This window comes from Rousettus aegyptiacus, unplaced genomic scaffold (genome assembly GCF_014176215.1).
Source record: "Rousettus aegyptiacus isolate mRouAeg1 unplaced genomic scaffold, mRouAeg1.p scaffold_m13_p_9, whole genome shotgun sequence".
Taxonomy (NCBI): Eukaryota; Metazoa; Chordata; class Mammalia; order Chiroptera; family Pteropodidae; genus Rousettus; species Rousettus aegyptiacus.
The window spans coordinates 98293241-98308993 of record NW_023416312.1 but is presented as its reverse complement, the minus strand read 5'-3'; the positions used below and the strand labels follow the sequence as shown (position 1 = coordinate 98308993).

General features: G+C 45.2%; 1 protein-coding gene across 8 annotated transcripts in view; it reads left to right on the top strand.

Moving 5' to 3' along the window:
* The window catches only part of CD99L2 (CD99 molecule like 2), a 112072-nt gene that overhangs the window by 70891 nt on the left and 25428 nt on the right, over positions 1-15753 (top strand). For all 8 annotated transcript variants that reach the window (XM_016123667.2, XM_036226395.1, XM_036226394.1 and 5 more), the window contains 3 exons: positions 479-544; positions 12628-12666; positions 13159-13278. In XM_016123667.2, coding sequence (XP_015979153.1) covers positions 479-544; positions 12628-12666; positions 13159-13278 — 225 coding nt within the window. The remainder of the gene's footprint in view (positions 1-478; positions 545-12627; positions 12667-13158; positions 13279-15753) is intronic.

The following is a 15753-nucleotide window of genomic DNA, read 5'->3' as shown; positions in this document are numbered from 1 at the left end:
TTCTCCAAGACCCGCAGGAGACAGAGTGCAGAGACAGTGGGGGAGGGTGGGGAAGAAGACCAACCGTTGCTTCTGGACTCTGAGCTCAGGGAACATCTCACCCCCCCCCCCTTTTTTTTTTTAAAGATCTCATCTGATTAAGTCAGCCCATCCAGGACAACCTCCCTTTTGATTAATGCAAAACCAAACTGGTTTGGTGCTTTCATTATGTGTGCAAAATCCCTTCACCTTCGTCAGGTAATAAAACCTAATTGTGGAAGCGAGAGCCATCCTATTCATGGTCCAGCTCACACTCAAAGTAACGGGTACAATACAGGGCATGTACTAGTGGGAGGGAGCTTGGAGGCCATTTTAGAATTTTGCCTACCACATTCATCAAGGACGTTCTTTTCTGGGGTTGTTGGGCAACGTTAACAACTTTCTTATCACTGACAAAGGTGTTTTGCCATTGAAATGTGTATGTTTTTTTCCCCTCCAGGTTTTTCAGACAAGGATCTTGAAGACGTATTAGGGGGTGGTGACTACAAACCTGACAAGGGTAGAGGTAGGAGCATTGATATGTCCAAACACTTTGTGCTCATTAAAAAATGTGATTGCATGGCTATGAGGTTGATTGCACCATTCTTAGGCTCTGAGAACTAAGAGGCAGTTTTCAGCCATTACTGCTGGCAACTTGGGGTTTACTTGGAATGTTGCGGGTGGTGCAGCTCAAGGAGAGGGGTTTATAAGCCAATCTAGAAAAGCTACCCACTTCCCCTGGTGTTCCTTAAGCCAGGGCTCTGTGTGGGTTAACACCTCCACACTAGGAGAAGCCATTTGCCGAGGCAGCATCATTTACAGTGACCGAGGATAACGTGACTCATTAGGAACAGCCCCCCACCTGGGGAGCCTGTCTCCCGTGGGATGGGAAAAGCAAAACTCATCGTGACAAGCATTTTTTTAAAAGAGACCCACAGCAAGTCAGACATCTTTCAAATATCTCTTCATTCTGACGTAGTTTAAGACCCACAAGAAGTTGTAAAAAAAAATTGTTCAGGAGTGTTAGTTACTGTGTACCTGCCACCTAGTTTCCCTTCACGATAATATCTTATGTAACTATAGTACATTGTCAAAATCGGGAAGCTGATATTGGTACGATACTGTTATTATGTACAGACCTTATTTAAATTTTGCTAGATTTTGCCCGCACTTTGTGTGCGTGCATGTGCATGCACACGTAGGTCTATCAGATTTTATCGTGTAGATTGGGGTAACCATGAGCACAGTCAGGATGCAGAATGCAGAACTGTTCCATCACAAGGGAACTCCCCCGATGCTAGCCCTTCATAGTTACATCCTCCCCCAAGGCCAGATACTTTTAGTCCCCCCAAATCCCTAGGTATCATAATATACATCAAGATTTGACCTTAGCTTGGAGAGAATGTTAACCAGATTTGATATGACAAAACAGGTTATAGTTGTAATTTATGATCATTACTTCTTGTCGCAACATGTTATGATGGTACATTGTCGTGATTGTAACTTGCGGATATGATGGTAGGTGGTTGTGATTGTAACTGTCGTGATAGTAACCTGTTCTGGTGGTAAGTTGTGGTCGTAGCATTTTGTGGTTGTGACCTGTTGTGATGGTTAGTTGTCATGGTTATGAGTGTAACAAATTATGAGCATTTCTGGTTATAACCCTGCAATACTCCCCCACAATGCTTGCTTGCAGGAACTGTGTGCCGTTCATGTGGGACCAGTGTTCTCTTCTGATGAAAGGATAGTGTAGTCAAATCCGTCCTTCAAAACACTTCTCCAAATGATGTCCTCTTGAGTAAAAAGCTCTAAAGGCCTCTAAGTGAAACTTGCAGGTGTCAGGAGAACATGGAACATTTAAAGGGCAAAGCCAGCAAATTAGCCAATTACTCCTGGGTGATAAATGGCATTTCCAGATGGGGAGATGAGGGCGGTAGCAGTGTATGTACACACACACACACACACACACACACACACACACACACACGAAAGTCTGAATGACACGCCATGGGTTTCCTTATTAAAAGTATAAGCTTTAGCAAGGAGGAATTGTGAGGAAATTCTTTAATTGGGCTCATATTTGAACTTCTCTTGTAATCAATTGTTAGCTTAAGTTAGACCTTCTCATTATTGATGTCAGAGAAGAATAAAGGGGTCCCAGCAAAAAATACAAGTGTGTAGCTGAAACACGGTTATAATGAGCACGTGATGAAATTCTTAGACACTGTCCTTTGTGCCAGCATGCTAATACTATGAATGACAATAAAACATCACATTTAAATAAATGATGATCTTTGGCATGAAAACAATCATAATTCATGCATTTTCCAGCCTTGGATCTTAGACTCATAGACTTAACTATAGTTTTGGAGTCTATTTCTGAAATAAGTTATCTGTTATGTATATTTTTTTTCTCAAGAAAACATTTCTGCTCTTGTAGGAGTCCCATATTTTGTCTGTAGATGACAGTGACAGTCTCACCTCCCACCTCCGTATTAAATCCCTAGTGAGTTGACTGATTGGCTGGCTAAAGGGGCTGCTGGCCCTTCCTGTTCACTTGCCACTGAGATTGCCACATTAAATGACAATACTGCAAGTCACGTGAGTCCCCTGTAGCGGTTGTAGTATAGTCGCTGGTTTTCATGGCCTGTCCACCCGTCCCCAGCTGAACCAGCTGCTGGAGGAATGGGGTGTGAGAGAAACCCTGAGTGAAAAGACACTAACCATTCTCAGCAGAACAAAATGTTTCCTGAAGTGGCTGCCTTCGATCAGCCTCTAGTAGCTTTTTGAGGAGACGATTTGTTGACCTCTTTACTCTCTCATGCCAGAAGTCCTCTCCCATGATATCTCTTGAATCCAGAATATTCTTTGTCTTTGCCTCCCCTCAAGCCCAGGCCCACATCACCTCCACCTGGGTCATTACCTTAACTTCTTACCTCATCTCCTGGCCGCAGTTTGTCCTCAATGCAGTGTCCAGAGAGCACCATCAGGAACGTGCAACTGATCTTGTCAGACCTCTGCTTGAAACTATTGTACGATAATGAAAACATATCCCAGATGAAAAAAAATGAGCATAAGATTTAACAGGCACTTCACAAAGGAAGTTGTATAAATATGCTCGATATTATTTTTCATTAAGGAAATGCAAATTAAAACTACTTTGGGATACCACAACACGCCCACCAGAATGGCTGACATTAGACTGATAATGCCAAGTGTTGATGTGGATGTGGAGCCACTGAAACTCAGATGTCGTTGGTGGGAATGTAAAACTTGCTGGGTCACCGGCAGGTCTGTGTTCATGCCTGTTCAAGAGAAATGAGAGCTTAAGGCAAAAAAAAAATGAGAATGCTCATAGCAGCTTTATTTATAATAGCAAAGCAAAAACAAAACACTGGGAACAGCCCCAAGTATCAATAGAATAAGTGGATAGACGATTTGTGATGTATTTACATTCTTGTACGATGGAATGAATTACCGATGCACATAAAACATGGATAAATGTCATTATGCTGAGTGAAAGAAGCCAAAGAAAGAGTGCATACTATATGAGCCCAAACATATGAAGCTGTGATACTTGCAGACTGATCTCTAATTCTAGAAATGAGATCCATGGCTGTCGGGGCTGGGATATGGACGGGGAGTGATTGGCCAGGCACATGAGAGAACTTTCTGGGTTTGGGGTAACATTCTGCATTCTGCTGAGGGCATGGGCTTTTCAGGTATATTCACCTGCCAAGACTTCTCAGATAGTACACATCAGATTTGTGTATTTTACTCCATGTAAATTTTAAGGGAATCATGAGCAGATGTGGAAGTGTACTGATGTCTGCTACTTACTTGGAAATGCATCACAAAAATAAGGGGGGCGGATGGACACATGATAAGGCGAACAGTGCAGAGTGTTCACTATAGAATCCACATGACGGATACAGTGCTTTCAACTTTTTTGAATGTTTGCAAATTTTCTTAAATGTTGGGGGAATTTTTTAAAAGAAACCAAAAGTCTTTTTAATGACTCCCCACTACCTACAAGATCAGTTCAAGCCCCTTAGGCTGCTGCCATATCTTTCTGCCCTAGACCACCAGGTCCTCTTCATTTCCAAACATACACATGGGCTGAGCCTTCACATGCCGTTTCTCTGTCTAAAATGCATTTCTTCCACCAGATGAATTCCCACTCATTCCCCCAGAGAGTACTAAGCTACTCATCCTTTAAGTCAGGGGCCCCCAACCCCTGTGTCACAAGCCAGTACCAGTGCGTGACCTGTTAGGTACAGGGCCACACAGCAGGAGGTGAGTGGCAGGCGAGCTAGCGAAGAGTCTGCAGCCACTCCCCAGCACCAGCATCACCGCCTCAGCTCGGCCTCATCATCAGGCGTTAGATTCTCATAGGAGCATCGGTCTCTGGTGCCAGAAAAGGTTCCCTCTTCTCTGAAGACTCCTCCCCTCTGTAGGCACTATCCTACCTACCCCAACTTGGCTCTGTGGCACAATGTCTTATCTCCTGCCTCTGGGTTCTCCTAGAGCCTCTCATTCCTTCCGGTATAGAATAGCACTTATCACACAGAGCCATAATGGAGTCATCTGTATCTTTTTCACTGCTGCTAGATTTGGCTTCCTGAAGGCACCTTTTTCTTTATATCCTCGACAGCCCCAATAAAGGTGCTAAAATGAGGCGGATTGGGATGGAACAAACACCTGGCTTTGATCTCTACCCTGTCACGCCCACCTTCCCTGAAGAGAAAGGCAACACATTTGATTTGCTAGGCTGGTGACCGTCTGGGCCACATTAGGGATGGGGTGGAGTTGTGGCATACAATGCTTTGCCCTGGACCACAAACGGAGTGAAGAAGCCCGAGGCACTCTATGGAGCTGACTGGGTGTGTGCACGCCCTTAAAGTGTGTGAACTCTGATCTGGTCTGTAAGCCCAGCTTTTCCCCAGGTAAGCTTGAAGGTGATTTTGTGAGAGGGGAGAGAAGTAGCAGGAAGCTTCCATCTGGCTTCAGGCCATGTATTCTAACCTAGTACACAGAAGCCCTGACCTTGAGGGTGCTGGCGTCCTTGTCTAGTCCCTTCATAAGGCGAATGACTCAACTGATCTTTCTATGACTCGTTGCATCAGTTCTCAATTGGTAAAGGACCTGGAGGGGAAGAAGGGCATCAGTAGCACCCTCAGATCACCCTCACTGGCATGTTGGTCAGAAAACTCTTGATAAGTTGAGCCATGGAGTCAACTGTGGTTTAGAGAGGGGCCGGACTAAGGGGAGAGAGTGGGTCACGGAGGGAGCAGAAAAGGACAGGCCATTCCTCATGCTGCTGATTCTCCAAGACAATGGCTTTTGCATCCCCAGGCAGGGTCTTCTTCCTGCCCTCCTTAAAGATCATTCTGGAACAGCAGCTAGTCATTGCTCTGGCAGGATATTTTACCCCCTGCTTGTTCTCTCTGGGCCTTTCAGAATTTCTGGGTCCTCTCAAAGCTAGCATTTTGGTGACCAGCTTATTCAAGTGGCAGTCCTTGGAGCCTTGGCTGGCTGAGAATGGGTATCTTCAGGGAGGGCCTTTATTCTTTGAGCTCAAACCCTTCCTGTATTGCAAAGAGCACCGTAAAGAGAGGAGTCCCACCTGGAGCTTTTCCTTGGTGCGTGGAAGTGGAACTTGCTTTGCAGCACCTAGATCTGGCAGTCTACATGCTGGGTTCACTCTGTTACAGGCTGTTTGTTTGTAACTACTCTGGGCTCATGCAGTGGAAAATACTACAGCATCTTTTTAGTCAGAAAAGAAAATTTAACCTTAGAATCACATCAAGCACCCTTTTACTCCCAGATGGCAAATTTTAAAGCCAAAAGCATGTAGTTTTAAAAACTGAGGCAAGAATCAAAACCCACGATTTTAAAGAGATACAGCTCTTCTCTTACGGGTGTGTCTGGGTCACACATATTGGCCATCTGAAGAATGTCCCCTAATGCAAAACATGAACACCGTCACCTCTGTTGCCCAAGGTTAAATGAGATGTTCTCGGCTGTGGTCAGTTAGTTGACTGTCACTTCAAGTGCTGTCTTCCTCCAAATGCGACCTCCTAGGTTCCCAGAAGGAACCTCGGGAGCCTCCATCTTTGATTTCCTCCCAGGGCTTCACAGGCACCTTCTTCTGCTCTCCCCACTGCCCGGCAGTGCTAGGCTCAGCAGACCGCTTCCTGCCTTTGAACACTTGATTTATTTCTGTTGTCATACTGCATATGGGAAGCCTTGCTTATGCCTTCTGCTTGTTCCCAGCCTGGAAACTATCTTCCAGAGTTTTCCAGGTTGCCCCCCTCACCCACCCCAGGTTTCTTTAATGAGCTTTTTAAGACTTTTTTTGTTGTGGTAAGATATACATAAAATTGACCATTTCAGCCATTTTAAAGTGTACATTTCAGTGGCATTCAGTACATTTGCACTATTGTGCCGCTGTCATCCATCTACAGAACTTTCTCAAACCGAAACTTCGTACCAATTAAGCAGTGATGCGCCATCCTCCCCACAGTCCCTAATAGCCGTCATTCCACCTTCTATCTCTGTGAATGTGACTACTGTAGGTATATAAATGGAATAATACAAGATTTGCCCTTTTGTGTCTGGCTCTTTTAGCATAATGTTGTTCACCCATGTTGTAGCATGGGTCACAACTTTATTTCTTTTTAATGGCCGAATAAGATGCCATAGTATGGACAATTCACGTCATGTTTATCCATTCTTCCTACTGGATCCTTGAAGAAAATATTTTTCTTCCATTTCTATTGCATTAGCAGTCAGTATCTCGAAGTATTTGGGTCCTCTCATGATCCCTTACAAGCCATTACATTAATCTCACGTGATAGAATTGGGTTTCGGTGGAAGGGCTTATCCCAGAAATACTGGCTAAAACCCATCAGATATCCACTGGCTGCTTGGTGACCACCAACTCCCCCAGGTGGTCTGCCCAGCTGTGGGCACAGTGAGAGGAGTTGGGGGTCTTCCATCAGGAGCTGAAAAGTTAAGGATTTGCCCCCAGACGGCCCTTATTCCCCTGAACAGCCCTTTCTACATCTGTCATTTATGTCTCTATCTTCTTCTTTGTACCCGTTTCCATATTTTTTCCAGCTTTAATAACATAAATAGGTTGTCTCATGTGAGAAGCAGCTCTCTAGTTCTAGTGTTCTAGAGCAGGAGTCCCCAAGCTTTCTGACCCCAGGGACCGGTGCTCCTATGAGAATGTAACGCCTGAGGATCTGAGTTGGAGCCGAGGAGGTGAGGCTGGCGCTGGGGAGCGGCCGCAGATGCAGATGAAGTTTTGCCAGCTTTCCCACCGCTCACCTCCTGCTGTGTGGCCCAGTTCCTAACAGGCCACAGACTGGAGCCCGGTCCACAGCCTGGGGGTTGGGGACCCCTGTTCTAGACTATGAAGAGACCCACTTGCTCCCTCAGAGGCCCTGTCCCTGACATACACATGCTTGTGGACATTCAGGCTCAATCACATACACCGAGGAGTGTAGCGTGAACATGTGTTTTATCCAAAATAACCTCTTTGGTGTCTTGAGATCTGAGCATCGGAAGGTCGGGGTGCAGGGTTCTATGTCCAATTGGGAGATGGCACCTGTCCTGTTACCTAGAGGCTGAGTGTTCTCATCCCTGAGGTGGGAGATGGAGGAGATCGTGGCCTTGGAGACTTTCTGGAACAGTGAGGAATGACATCCCCAGCAGTTAGCCTAGGCAGAGACGTTCTGGTTGAGTGTTTCCGTTCCCTTTGTGTTTGTAACCATGGGTCATTTGAAGCAACTCTTTTCTCCTTTTTTTAATTATTCATTAAAAAAACTTCATTTTGCATTTCCGCTGCCGCTTTTTAAATAACGAAAATCAATTTTTAAAATGTAAAAGTCCAAAAAATGTAAAAGCCCCAGCTGTGGTTCTTGGAAATCTAGAATATTTACAAAAGTCCTTAAGTACTTGAATATCCCCACTAGCAGTTCTAGATATAATCTTCTCACATGATTCTCCATGGCCTTGACTTCCCATGTGACACGGTGAGCCCGGGGTTGTGCTGTTGTCGTAAAGGGCAGACGTGTGCATTGCATCCCTACCTCCCAGGGAAGTGCCTGTATAGGACTCAAGACTGACATAAGAGTATATTTGCATTGTTATCTTTTGTATTTGAAGATATAACACTTCTTTTGACAACAGGGCTGATTTAAGACTTCATCACTGAAGTGACACCTCCTCTTCTACAGTGGTCACTGTAGCTATGGTGGTCACGATAGCTACGATGGTTGCTATAGGTACAGTAGTCACTATAGCTATGGCAGTCACCATAGCTACAGTGGCAGTTTCTATACCTATGACAGCCACTATTCCTATGACAGCGGTCCCTGGAGCTACAGCAAAGCTCTGTATGTATAGTATAGGTTTCTATACTCAAAGCAAATTGCAGCATGAGAAATGCCATACAGATGAATTTCTGGTGTAATAGAGGGCTACTCCAGTCTCTTTAGTGCATAATTGTGGCATATAATTATGAAGTCAGTAGGCAGGTAAGAATAAAAAACACTGTCCTTGAAAAGAAAGATCCTGCCAGTGACCTGTGAAATAGCCTCTTTGAGTTGTGTCTCTGGTTGTGGAAAAATACAGGTGGATAGATGTGCATGAGGCTTGCATATTTTAAAAATTCTATAAATTATGTGAAAAATACTTGTTTATTGTTTCACCATCGAGGAAGAATTTACCAGTACTCCTTTGGAGTTGATGCTTGTAGTACTTTTTCTACTCATAACTATACATTGTAAATATTTGTGTTTATTTTTATTAAAATAGAATCACGCTACCTGTTTAAAATTTATTCAATAATATCCTGAATTTTTTTTTCATTGAAGAATGCTCTAAAATATGTCCATGACTGCGTAATATTGTTACACCATGAATTGTTTAACCAGTACCTATTTTTGTATGGAGAGGTTTTTTTTTTTCCTCTACCTTTTCCTACTGTACACAGTGTCATGATGAACATCCTCATAGCAAAATTTTAAAAAAGACACCTTAATTGTCAGATAAATTCCTGGAAGTTGAATTGCTGAGTCACAGGAGGTGTAAATTTTTAAAGATGTGACTCAAGAGTACTGCTAAATGGTTCTACCAGCTTCCATTTCTGCCACTAGGAAGTAAACAGGCGCTTGTCTGCTAACATCCTCACCTCCACTGGGTATTACAGTTTTGTAATCTTTGCAAATTTGATCGGGCACAATGCTATCCTGTTTAAATTGGCATTTCTTTGAATCCAAGAAGTGAGATACTTTCCATCTCTATGTCTTGTTACACTTAATATATTGTGTAAATTGCCTGTTCACGCCCATTGCCTATTTTCTACTGGAATCATTATCTTTTCTCATTGATTTGTAAGGGGCCCTTTTACACTAGGGATTAGTATGGAGTCCTTTTCATATATTCCAAAAATATTTTATTTACCCATTCATCAATTGATAGACCTTTGGGTTACTTCCACTTTTTGGCTTTAATGAATAATACTGCAATGAAATTAGTGTACAAGTTTTTGTGTGGCCATATATGTCTTTGATTCTGTTGTATGTATATCTAGAAGTAGATTTGTTAGGTCGTGTGGTATCTCTCTGTGTGTAACTTTGAGGAACTGCCAACCTCTTCCATAGTAGCTGGACAGTTTTAGATTCCCACTACAATATCAGAGGGTTCCAGTTTCTTCACATTCTTGCCAAAACTTATTACCTATATTTAATTATAGCCATCCTGATGTGTGTAAAGCAATATCTCATTACGGGTTTGACTTGCATTTTCCTAATGAGTAGTGATGTTGAGCATCTTTTAAGCACTGATGTGCTTAATGGCCATTTATATGTCTTTTTGGAGAAATGTGCATATCCTTAGTCCATTTTAAAATCAAATTATTTGCCTTTTATTATTAAGTTGTAGAAGTTCTTTTTTCCCAACACTAGTTCCTCATCAAATACACAATTTGCCAATGCTTTCTCCCATTCTGTGGGTTCGTCTTTCCACTTTCTCGATGATGTCTTTTGAAGCACACAAGTTTTAATTTTGTCGGAATCCAATTTATTCATGTAAATTTTCTTTTGTTGTTTGTGCCTTTGGTACTGAAGTTTACTTTTGATATAATCTATTCTGTTTTGAGTTTTTAGGTATGGGGTCGTGTTTTGAAACTCATTTCTCATCCAAAGACAATATAAATGTTGTTTTACATTTTCTGATAGTGCTTTTCTGGCTTAATCTATCTTATATTTATTGGGAGCTCGCTTCCATGGATGGTATTGAATTAGATACGTTGATTTTATGCCGATGGTTCATCAGTTGTCCCAATACCGTCTTTTGCTCAGCATGCATTTTGTATAGGGACTGGGTTCAGCCTGTGCTCAAAGGAAGTGAACAGAGCGCATTTGCCAAATGAAGATCAAAACCATGACATTGGTTTGGCTGACTCCAGTGGTGAGTCTGTGTGGCCGACTTCAGTTCAGATTCATGCAACTAGAAGGAACAGAATGATCTAGAATGCCTGGTTTTTGATTTTCCAGGTCTTTAGCTTCAAGGTATTTCTAGCTCACATGCCCACCTGAGCAATGAGTCGCCCAAAGGATAGGATCACTTTTTTTTTGACATTTTCTTAGGATAACATTTCCATAAAATCACGGATTGTCAGATAGTCAGGAAGTCTTAGATACATTAAGTGTTGAGCTTTTGAGTCTTTTTGACAGCCTGGGAGGGTGCCAGACTTACTTCTCTGTATGCCCCCACAGGAACACTAGTCGGGGGACAGTCCTGTTTACCTTTGATGTAACACCCTCTTAACTCAGCCATCATATCGATCATGAGGTTCAAGTTGCTGTGAATCCTCGTGACCACATATTAATAAGGAAAGATAGACTTGTGAACACTCAGCTTCATTCCACTTTGAGGTGAAAGAAAGAACACGTTGAATTGCTCAGACCTGTCTGGAAATCTGGTGACATGAACACATCAGAAGAGGACAGCTGTGAAGGGGCCATTGATGGGCTCACCCAGGCGCCAAGTCCTCACAAGTGATTGTTTTTTCAAACACCTGTGCTCCTTGTTTTGTAAATAACCATTCAGAGCCAATCAGGGATCTTTATAAACTGCATTTAACCCAAGGATTCAGCCCCAGGTGGGGACATAGCAAACCTCATTTTCTCCCCTCCAACTTTTTAAAAAAATATTTTTAGAGCACTTTTAGGTTTACAGCAAAATTGAGCAGAATGTACAGAGTTCCCATACCTTCACCCCCCCCCACACACACACTCTCACATCCTCTCCCATTGCCAATATCCCTTACCAGAGGAGGGGGATATTTGTTACAATCCAGGAGCCCACATTCCCCCAGACTCCTTGGTTGGTGAAGGACATGTCAGAGTTCATTGCCTCCAACATCCCAGGGCAGTTTCCCCTAAGAACCTTGGGCTTTGGGAACACAGTCTCCCTCCATTAATGAGAAGAGGGTGACATGAAAGGAGTACTCAAGGCTAATTAATGTCCTGAAATACCACCACTTGCTCATCAGGGGATTGCTGTCTGGGGAAGTGTGCGTGCGTGTGTGTATGCGTTCTGTGAAATTATATCTCATGCATAGATTCCCGTGACCCCCACTGCAGCCGGGATAAAGGGCAGTTATGTCACCACAAGGCCCCTGCCTGTTTTCCTTTTATAATCACAGTCATCTCCCTCCCTAATTCCTGTCAACCACTAATCTCTTCTTCTCTGTGATATTTCAGAGCCTTTTGAATTTCCAAATCCCGGGTAAGGCATTGGCAGCCCGCATTTGTTTATGTTCTAAGAACAACTCCAAGTCTATGCCAAGCTGGAAGTAGAAGCCCTTAAAAACCTCTTAATTATGACTTAATCGTTGTAGCATATCGTAGGGATGCTGTATATGTACCTAAGTTGCATGAACAAAAACATCTGGGTTTGAAGGCAAGCACATAAAGTACTAGGCGCAGGAGGAAAGTGAAGTGAAATATTAACTGTAAATCTCACTGGCTGCTGGGATTATAAATTCTTTTTATGCTAACCTCTCATCCTTTTTTAAAAACAAAGTTTTATATAAGCACGCTTCTGTAATCAGATAAAGAATACATACTTGATAAAGGAGAAAGTAGATGCGTGGGACATACGTGTTGTCATTCCGTCAGGCTCACCTGGCATAGGCCCAGCTCTGCCACCTGCCGGCAAGTCCCTCACCTGCAAGCTTCCGCTCCCTCCCCTATAAGGCAGAGATGCTATGTGACCTGCCCCTCTGGGTTGCAAAGAGATGCAGTGGAGTACTGTGCAGGAAGAGCTGGGATGTAACAAATGCTCGAGGCACAGTGGCTATGATTGTGAAAATATGAGCTCCCACGTGGCAGCCTTGGCTTTATGGGTGATGGGCAAAAGGGAGCAGTTCCTGCTTCAGTCTCGTAGAAGCCCATGGGGGGTTCCTGGCTGGGGCCTGTGCAGAGGGGATTCAGAAGGGTCAGGGAGTCGGGAAGGGGCTATCCCTCCTGACCTAGAGCTGGGTGGTCACGGGTTCACAGCGAACACTAAGTACTTCCGTGTTTTCTCCAGGTGATGGTCGCTATGGCAGCAATGACGACTCTGAAGCCGGTGGGTTTGAGTCCCGAGGTTTCTGCTGGAAACGACAGGAGACAGTGCTGGCCCACTCTTTTCTCAGAGTCGGCCTTTCTGACCTTCCCTTGACTGTTTCCGGTAGAGAACTGTGAGGCCAACAGCAGAGGGACCAAGTCATTTAAAGCAATTAAGCGTGAAAATATGGATCCCCAGGGAGGTGGCCCCATGGGAAGCCCACTGATTGCCCTAAGACCCAGACACCTGTCTGGGACTCAGAGACTGCACCATTTCCATGCCCACATTTTAAGCTTCTCAAAATGGAAATCCTTACAAAAAATGAGAAGCACTTGGCAAATCCAAGGGGGCACTGTGTCATTTGACACAGTGAAATACAGTGGCATAGGCCTCTCGCACTGGCTTCGGGGTGCTGGGCATCGGAGCAAGCTTAGCTCAGTGCCTGAGCCTATCCTTGCGCTGCTGTTGGCTTGACCTCACTTCTCATTTCTTCCCCCCCTCTCCTTTGCCCAGGAATGTCTCCAGAGACCGGCACCATTGCCGGCGTGGCCAGCGCCCTGGCCATGGCCCTGATCGGCGCCGTGTCCAGCTACATCTCTTACCAGCAGAAGAAGTTTTGCTTCCGCATTCAGCGTAAGTGGACCTGCCCTGCGGCCGCTTGCTGCTGTGCCCGCAGCGGTTTCATTCTCCCCACCCCTGGACTTGAACAAATGGTTACAGTCTTTGGAGGGAAAGGAGTAGAAACATGAGCAAGTTGAGATTCAGGTCCATTTAACAGCCCATCCGAGAGCAACTCCAGAGAAGGCTTCTCGGGTCGGGGCGGGGGGAGTTGCACTTTGGAAGTTGTTGCAGACAGAACCGAAGTGTAAACCGGCCTGGAAGAGACGATGGGGCTGGACACAATGACCTTGATCTTCCAAGTCATCCAGTTCCCAGAAGTCAGATTTCTGTGGGGGCAGAGCCCTGTGACCATTGCGATGTTTCCTTGTCATAGAACAGGAGAGACCCTAGTATTTCTATATGGCCTCAGATCTCACCAAAGGAATATGGGGATTTCAGAGCCCCTGGGTCAACAGCTGCCTCTCATGCTGCCAGTTTCCTCAGGAGCAGAAGGCAGTCTCTGGGCATCGCTAAGACCCAGCACGCAGCACTGTTGGGCAAACCAGTTGGGATCCTTTTCAGATCCCAAGAAGTCACTGACCTATTGCCCCTGCTCCTCCCACCAAGAGCCAGAAAAATCTTAAAAAATTATAGAGAGTCATGAATCAATTTAAAGGAGTAGGACGCAGGGGAGAGAGTGATTTTGTGGCATCCCCACTCCCACCCCACATGCTCGATTTGTAAAAGCTAGCTTGCATTTTATGCCATGTCTGTGTGTCTATAAGATGTTGGTACATCACAGTTACAAATGGAATCCTGTCTTGGAGTCTTGGAGGCTGGCAGGTATCCCACGTCAGGAGCCCCATGGGGATGCTGTTGGGGGCGAACAGGAAGCCCACACTTGTTGGTTTTAGAAGCACAGTGTTGACATGTCACTGTCTGCTGAGTGTGTCTCTGCTTTAAGGCTGGAGATTTTTAGTTCAAGTAGTAAATCAGGACTCAGGGGTAGTTTCTGTCTTTCTGAAGCTTGGGGGCAGCCCCTGCGAGGCTCTACCTACTGTCGCTCTAGGCCTCTGCCCTCAAGTCCAGCTTGGAGGTGAACTTCCAGAAAACTAGCCCGGCCTGCAGAACGCTTTAAATGTGGAAATTGCTGAAATCTCCGACGAATTTCTCATCTGGCCATCACATTTGCTTCTTCTATATCACATTCTTTACCAGGGCCCCCACATGCAGCTACAGAGGCTGTGTACAGCAGTCCGTCAGGGGCACCACTCACATCACAGTGCACAACCCGCACAACCGTTCACGGTCCCACTGCTCACTGGAGATTGAGAAGCTGGGAACAGGGAGGAGTCGGGAGAGCAGACCTGGAGGCTGGATTGTCCTTAGAACTGTCCTTTTTTTTTTTTTTTTTGCTGAAAAGCAAAAAAAAAAAAAATGAATGACTCAAAACAACAGAAATCTGTCTTCCCACAGTTCTGGAGGCCAGAAGTCTAAGATCAAGGTGTCAGCAGCGTTGGTTCCTTCTGGAAGCTCTAGGGAAGGGCCCTTGCCTGCCTCTCCCAGGTTCTGGTGGCCGTAGGTGTACCATGGCTTAAAGCTACATCCCTCCGCCTCTGTCTTCACATGCCTTTCCCTCTGTGTGTGTCCTCTCTTGTCTCTCGCACAGACACTTGTCATGAGGTATAAGGCCCACCTGGGTAACATCTGCAGAGACCCCTTTTCCAAATGAGGTCACGTTCACAGGGTCCAGGAATGAGGACGTGGACAGATTTTTGTGGGGTGACCATTCACCCCAGTACAGCTCCGTCACCCTAACAGCGAGGATTATTGAAGGACTTTACTCCAGATGGAAAGCGACGAATGCAGAAGGGACGCCAGGCAGGAAAGGGGAGAAGAAAAGAGGTCGAATTCCAAACCGGAAAACTTGTCTGGGTTGTATCTGTCTCTGTGGGGATGCTAAGGTGAAATGAAAATCCATTATTTTCACACTTGTTTCCTAAAACAAACAGGTGTGAGGTTTTGCAAATTGGATTAGCAAGAAAGCCAAAGAAAACATGAGAACATGAAGGCTTTGGTATATAGAGTTGAACAATTTATATATTTGGGAAAGAATAAACCGAAAACGGGGCATTGAGGACAGCTGAAAGCTGTGTGGCAACAAGGCTGGAGGACATGGACGTGACCTCTTCCTTGGGGGCGGCCTCAAGGTGAGGGTGTTGCTGGGTGGGGCAGTGAGGGCGAGCCTGCTGGCAGGGGCGGCACAAGCCCAGGAGGCAAGTGGACTTGTGGGGCTAGTGAAACCCGCTGCCGTCGCAGACCCCACCGCCCTCCCCCATTCAGCATCAGAGCCGGCTCCCCTCCCCGCCACTGGCCCCTCTCTAGGCAGCTCCTCCACATGTGTCTTCGGCCCCCTGTGTTTTTCCCCTCGATGTGTTAATGATATACTCGTCATTGCTTAACGTGCACTGTCCCGAATCCCTTACCCGGACACACTCATGCAAGTGC